This window comes from Ammospiza caudacuta, chromosome 7 (assembly GCF_027887145.1).
Source record: "Ammospiza caudacuta isolate bAmmCau1 chromosome 7, bAmmCau1.pri, whole genome shotgun sequence".
Taxonomy (NCBI): domain Eukaryota; kingdom Metazoa; phylum Chordata; class Aves; order Passeriformes; family Passerellidae; genus Ammospiza; species Ammospiza caudacuta.
Window position 1 is genome coordinate 40,315,188 of NC_080599.1, and position 7,140 is coordinate 40,322,327.

Here is a 7,140-nt window from a genome sequence, read left to right on the forward strand (position 1 = left end):
AGCAGGAAAGCCAGGAAGCACTGGGAAGAGGCAGAACTTCCCAGTGTGGGATAATGTATGGGAGCAGGGGGAGGGAAATAGCGTGGCAATGCACAAAACACTCCTGCTGCAGTGCCCCTGTCCAGGATAAGTTTTCCTGCCAGTCTCTGTCCATTCTTGTGATCCTCAGATGGATTAGTGCCCTGCTTGAAACCACAGGTTGATAGGGCAGGTTCACCAAGAAAGTGTTTTTGACAAATGCTGTACTTGTATCACAATGATGAAGCCTCTTTGGGTTTCTATAGAATTTAATATTGCTTCATAAAGCCAAATAATTAAATATTATTTACTAACCCCATGCATGGCCCACACTTTGCTCTTCTCAGTGTCTTGAAGCCAGCAGGACAGCTAAGAAGCCAGGGAGAGGGAGCAGCTCAGCCTGGCCCTGTGCATGGTCTTCCCTTAGGCTGGATTCTGCCCATGAGGTATGGACCTGGGGCAGAAATTTGAGGAGTATTTTGTTTCAGAAAGAGGGAAAATTAAATATTTATTCACCCCAAATATTGAGGCTTGTCTTGAGCAAAAAAAGCAACAAAGTTTATAGAAGTGAAGTCGCCAAAACTCCATACCAAAATTTGTCCCCCAAGAGTTTCAACAGTTGAAGTCCCTTGTAATCTTTTCTGTTTTCTTTGAAATTTAAACAAAATGTGCTTCTGTTAGGAACTTTTCTTTTTATAAACAGACAACAACAAAAAAAATTTTTCCCCCTCCCATCCCCTTTTTTTTCTATAGGAATAAAAGTAAACCTAAAAATATTACATCAGAATGATCTTGGAAGAAAATCTGGACTGGTTATAATGGGAAAAACCCCAAACTTACCCAAAAAGGCGCAGAATACTTCAAAAGTTTCTTTATCTAGATTTTTTCCCTGCTGTTGCACAGTTTTGGTACATGCTTTCACCTATACTTCTTGGGAAGAAATTATTTTGTCTGGACCTTACTGCGCAGTTGCCTACAAATACATAAGGAACTCAAAGAGTTAGTTCTCAGGAAGAATTTATTTGCTTTGGTTATCAGTTTCCTGCATCTTGAAAAAATGGAATAGCTCAGGAAGGGTGTTTATTTTGTGGCTCCTTTGACCCCAGCCATTGCCTGGTGTCCTGGGCTGGTTTTTGGGTGGCTGCTGGTCCTGAGCAGCGTGGTGGCCCCACTCCTGGACATGTGCTGGGCTCACAAGCCACACAGTGAACCCTCCAGGTCTGCTGTTTGCTTTCCTCCTGCCCTGAGAGTGGCACCCCATCAGGGAAATGTCCCAGGAGGAGAGGATTTCTCACACACTCCAGAGCTGTCATCACCCCATGCAAACGTGCTGAGCTCTTACATGGCTCTCCTCGGTGCTGCCAACAAACAGGACAAGAAGCAATGAGCAGAAAATGATGCACAGGGAATTCCACCTGAAAATGAGGAAGAACTTTGCTGTGTGAGTGACTGGGCACCAGAACAGGTTGTCCAGAGAGGGTGTGGAGTCTCCCTCTCTGGAGATATTCAGGAACTGTCTGGATGTAATCCTGTGCTCTGGGATGATTCTGCATGGGCAGGGAGCTGGGCCCAGATGACCACAGTGGTGCCTTCCAGCCTGACCCATTCCATGAGTCTGTGGGCAATGTGATTCACCTGCTGGTGGCAAAGCCTTCCCACTGCACTGACTACCTGTGATGGGTGGGAGGCTGTCTCAAGAGTCTCCATCTGGGAATTTGGAGCATGGATACCCAGGGGGTGGGAATGGGCTCCAGTGTGATGTCAGGGCAGTGCTGCTCCTCCAGCTGGCAGCCAGGGAAGTACCTGAACACCTGGTTGTTGGTAAGTGATGGGGTAATTCAGGGCCATCCAAAGAGCACCATCAGCAGGTTCTGTGTCATTGAAGCATCCCCTAGGGGCCACTGCAGGCTCTGAGGCTGGAGGGTGCCTTGCATTGTTCACTGTGGAATTTCTGGGGAGAGAAAGCAGAGAAGTCATTGCTATCAGGGCTCCCACTCCCTCTTTTCCCCTGAACATCCCAGGGGGACTGAGAAACAGATGACTGGTTCACAGGTAGTTGGAGGGCTCTGGAAATAGGGATGATCCAAATGCATGTGTCTTGTGCAGACATCCAGGCAACAGTGTTACTCAGGACAGGACAAAGCCACTGGTCTCTCAACATGGCTACATTAAAGATCATAAATCTTTCACCCAGGTACTCTTATACTGCCTGTGGTTTAGCAGAAGATTGCTTTGTTTGGGGAGAAAAAACCACACATTTTTCTAACCCATGTGATTGTCAAGTGTAGCTTGGATATGTGGCCTGGGTACCACAGATGCAATTCCTGCATGGGGGGCTTGAAACAGAATCTGGCTGAGGGTGCACAGCCCCATTCCTCTGCAGTGAAACAAGTTCACCTGTGCTATAAAGTGATTTGTGTGTACAACATTCCTAGAGGAGGCTGCAGCTCCAGTGCAAAACAGTTCAGGAACTGGAGGCTGAAATCTCTCTGTGTACTCAGCATGAACTGATGCAAAAGGCAGCAGATGCTGGTAAAACTTATACTTGCTTAGTAAATGTGATTTATTCTCTTCTCATCACCTCATTTTAAAGAGAGGTCTAGATCACATTTGTTTGGTAGCCACTTTCATTATTGTTTTCCACTTTTTAATAATTGATCTGGGCCAAAGAGCACCCTGAGTGAGAAAACATATGTGAGAATCAAAGTCTGCGTGTTCTGGCCTTCCTTATTCCACGGTAAAACACAGCTTCCTGCCTGTGTGCTCCTGCCCACCTCTGTCCTGCTGTTTTATCCGTCTGCCAAAGCTATTTTGACATCTGGGTCTTAACACACTGACGTTGAGAGCAGTTTGAATGGTCCCATCAGCTTTAAAGTAACTACTCACCAGCTGGAGTCTGAGCCAGCCCACGGCCAGGGCTTCTCCCTCTGTGTGTAAAATGACATGAGATCAGGGCCTGGGACTGTAAACACTCACAGCAGTTGGGTCTTCACAGCCCATTGTCCATGGGATGTTTTTCCTCTGCTAGATCTGGTCTCAGGTGCAGGCAGCTCCAGATCCAGCCATACGGATGGATGGGTTTTCTTTTTCAACTCGTTTTCAGTTGTTAGGAATAAAGGCAAAACAAACCAAACACCAAAACAAACAAAAAGCCCACAAAAACAAACAACTCCCCCCAAAGAAACAAGTGGGAGATAGTGAGGATAAATGAGGGTTGTTTGATATGACTGAGAAAAGCTGTTCCTCTTTTGCACTGCATAACCCTTTACCCTCCCAAGCCCATTCTTGCCAGATCAGAATACATTAAAATCCTTGCATTGACATGAAAATCTCACCAGCTAATGTTGGCAAAGCTGAAGGTTTCCATCTCCCACAGTTGGGTAACTTTCTTTGTGCAGTCTGGAGTGATTTTAGTGACTCCCTTCTTGGATATCTGTCCTGCTGCCCTCTCCAGCGAGTGGAAAAGTCAGATCCTCTGGCTGAAATTAACCTCCTCCATTCAGATACTTGCTTGATTTAAATGTGTGCTTCAGGAGAAATATGAATTTTCCATTCTTTTTCCCTTGGCTCTCACAAGATGAATGAATGGTCTCAGCTGTGTCTTTATTTGCTTTCCTCCCTGAAGATCTGTGTCTGGAGAAAGGCACCCTTCACTCTTTTCCACCTCCTCTCTGTCCTCCAGCCAGCACCAATATTCCCATTATCCTCATTTGGCAGAGTGGAAACTGAGGCAGTTAGCTGAAACAGCACTGGTCCCTGTCAGATCAGGACTGGACACACGATTCCCTGCCCGAGCCCTGGAGAGTGCAAGAAGAGCCACAAATATCTGCAGGAAAAATAAAGCACAAACAAAACCACATGCAGGCACAAGAAAGGGAATGAGCAATGGTGGGAGATAACCTGGATAGTGAATTTAAAACCACTAGCAAATTCTTAAAGGAAAGGGCTGGAGACTCTTCTCCAAAAGGCTGGATGGCTTTTTAGTTCAAAAAAGGGAAGGTAGGAGGGTGATAGGACCTGGTCAAGCTCACCTGCTTGCCTCTGCGGAAAAAGCCTTTTATTGTGCTCTGCTCTTGGAAACACTTTCACACAAGTTGCAAAGATGAAGACTTCAAGTTTCACTCTCAGCAGGATATATGAAGGGATCTGCCACTGCGTTCGTGGCACTTTTCATCTGTGTCCCTAGGACATGGACACATGGCCATGCCTAAGGCTGGGAGCTGGTTATAAAACTTCCCCCGGGCTTCTCCAGCCCACCCTTAAGCATTGGCTTCCCTCCCTGCTCTGGGCCAGGGGCTCCTTGGGCGGGCATTTGGCTCGGAGGTGACTCTCAGGAGCAGTGGGTGAGCACAGTGAGGAAGCTCACAGGTTTTTGGTGCAGCTCAAGCAGCCAGCAGGCCCTCAGCCCTGGCAGCGGCACATGCCGAGGATGAGAGGCTGCAGTTCTGCCCAGCCAACTCGCTCTGGAGAACTGAAGAGCTTTTCCTGAAACCCAGAATTCCAGTAGAGAATTCTGAAACTGGTGTCTTCCTTCAGTTTCATACTCTCTGCAGTGATAAAGAGATCCTTATTTTCCCTGTCCATCTCCAAAGTGCTGTCCCGTGTCCTTCCTGCACACTCCGGGCAGCCCTGGGCTCTGCAGACCATTTCCCTTTCTCCTGGGGAAAAGAAAAAAATATTTTCCCATTTCTTACCTCGGAGGTCTCACCAAGATGCAAAATAACTAAACCGACGGGCTTAGTTTCGAAGACAGTCGCTGGCTCTTGCCGGCGCTGAGTTGGGGCCACCTCTGAGCGCTTTTCACGGGAGAAAAAGACAACGAAATCCAAGCGCAGGAGAGGCTGCGGAGGGAGGTTACCTGCTCCACTGCTGGGGGCTGGCAGCGGCACCCAAATCGCCCGGGGCTGGCGGTCGGGATCGTTTTTTTTGGTTTTTCTCCAGGGAGGAAGCAGCAGTTTCGAGCACAGCGAAGCGCCGCGGAGAAGGGCCGGGACGAGAGGCGGCGGCAGCGCTGGCCCCGGGACCCCCGGGGGAGGGACCGCTGCGGGGCATGGCCATGGAAGGAACCCCAGGAGAGGCTGGGGGATTTAGTCCTGGGATTTGGGACCCTCCCCGGGGGCCTCCTCCTCCCGCCGGGGCAGAGGGGCCGGGCGGGCCGGCACCGCACGCCCCTCCGGGGGGGCGACAGCCCTATATATTGCCAAGCGGCTCGGGACCGAGCTCCCCATCGCAGGGAGCTGCCGCCGAGCCTGTCCCCCTCCCCTTCCCCTCCCTCTCCCCTTCCCCTCCCCTCGGGGGGTCTCTTTCTCCCGCCGCTCCCCCCCATCCTCCGAGGAGGAGGAAGGCGAGGGCCGTATATGAACGCGGCCGGCTTCCCGTGCCTGCGAGGCATGTGCACGCTGCCGGCGCCCAGCCCCGCGGCCGCGGCCAGCCCCGGCTCCCCCGGGCCGCCGCGGGGCTCTCCGCAGGCGCCGCCGGTGAAGCCGGAGCCGCGGGGCGCTGGGGGCAGCCCGGCCCCGCCGCCGCCGCCCGAGGAGCCGCCGCCCGCCGCCGGGGGCCGCCGGAGGAAGCGGCCGGTGCAGCGGGGCAAGCCCCCGTACTCGTACATCGCCCTCATCGCCATGGCCATCGCCAACGCCGCCGAGAGGAAGCTCACCTTGGGCGGCATCTACAAGTTCATCACCGAGCGCTTCCCCTTCTACCGGGAGAACCCAAAGAAGTGGCAGAACAGCATCCGCCACAACCTCACCCTCAACGACTGCTTCGTCAAGATCCCCCGGGAGCCCGGACATCCCGGCAAGGGCAACTACTGGACACTGGATCCGGCCGCAGAGGACATGTTCGACAACGGGAGCTTCCTGCGGCGGAGGAAGCGCTTCAAGCGCACCGATATCACCACCTACCCCGGCTACATGCAGAACTCGAGCGCCTTCACGCCCCCGCCCGCCGGCCGCCCCGCGGCACCCACAGCGCCCTACCCCAATGCCCTCTGCTCGCCCGGCTACGGCCCACAGCTCTCCGGCAGCGTCTTCCACCCCTACGCGGCCGGGGCAGCCCCGCCGGCTCAGCATCCCAGGATGTTCAGCATCGACAGCCTCATCAGCGGGCAGCAGGCCCTGCAGCCCTCGCCGCCCTCCGAGCTGGGCCACCCATCGCTGGGCCTGCCCGGGGCAGAGCTGGCTCCTGCCTGCTCTGCCGGCAGCTCCGAACCGCCCTGCTTCCAGGCACAGCCCGTCAGCCCCGGCTTGCTGGGCCGGGCCGGCCCCAACTCCCTGGCGTACCCCTATGCTGCCTCTCCCCCTCACCTGCCCGTGGCTCAGGGCAGCTACTCGCCCGGCAGCCCACAGCTCTACGGGGCTCCCAACAGACTGGCCCTGCCGGCCATGCGGGCCCCGGCCTGCGCCGAGCACGGCGAGCAGCTCCTGGGCCTCTCCGCCTCGCCCCTCGGCCAGTTCGGCTCCAGCAACACGTACATGAGGCAGCCCAACTTCCCCGCCGGCCTGGAGCGATACATGTGATGGAACTGAGGGAACGGGCCGCGCAACCCCGGGCTCCCACCGGCGGCTCTGGACAAGCGGACCTCTCCCTCCCGTGGGCTCAGCTGGGGTGGATCGGGGTCCTGGGCTGTGTGCGGACACACGCGTGTGGGAGAACTCAGTTCCTCTCTCTTATTCTGAAGTGGAGGCAAGGTGATACCTGTTATCTGCTCCGTTCCTTCCCGGAAAAGGAGTTCTGTGGCTCTGGCAGGCAGGGCTTCCCAGCTTGTCCTTTTGCCCAGGGGATGCCACCTGCAGCATCGCACCCCGGGGGCCGGCAGGAGCACGCTCAGAAGGTGTGTGCATGGTGTAACATGCAGGAACTCCCTCTCAAATGGGCTTTTTTCTCTCTTCCCTGAGTGCCTCCTGTGTAACTGGAATGAAAGTTATCAAAAAAAGCCCCCAAACCACTAAATAAGTTCACTGGATTTTAAATGAATATTTAAGATGTTTATAATTTCCTTTCCCCGTAGGAAAAGAAACCCCAACTTGACTACTTCTTTTTACTATTTTTAAAAATTACTTTTATTGTTAGAAAGGACTTTTTTAAAATAAAGCTTTTTCTTCCAACATGACCAGTGCTGCT

At 53.3% G+C, this 7,140-nt stretch overlaps 1 protein-coding gene across 1 annotated transcript; it reads left to right on the plus strand.

The window, feature by feature from the left end:
* The first annotated feature begins 5,375 nt into the window (after window positions 1–5,375).
* On the plus strand, window positions 5,376–6,536 carry FOXE3 (forkhead box E3). The gene has a single exon (XM_058808929.1). It carries the CDS (start codon window positions 5,376–5,378, stop codon window positions 6,534–6,536), a length of 1,161 nt encoding a protein of 386 aa, XP_058664912.1.
* Window positions 6,537–7,140: the final 604 nt, after the last annotated feature.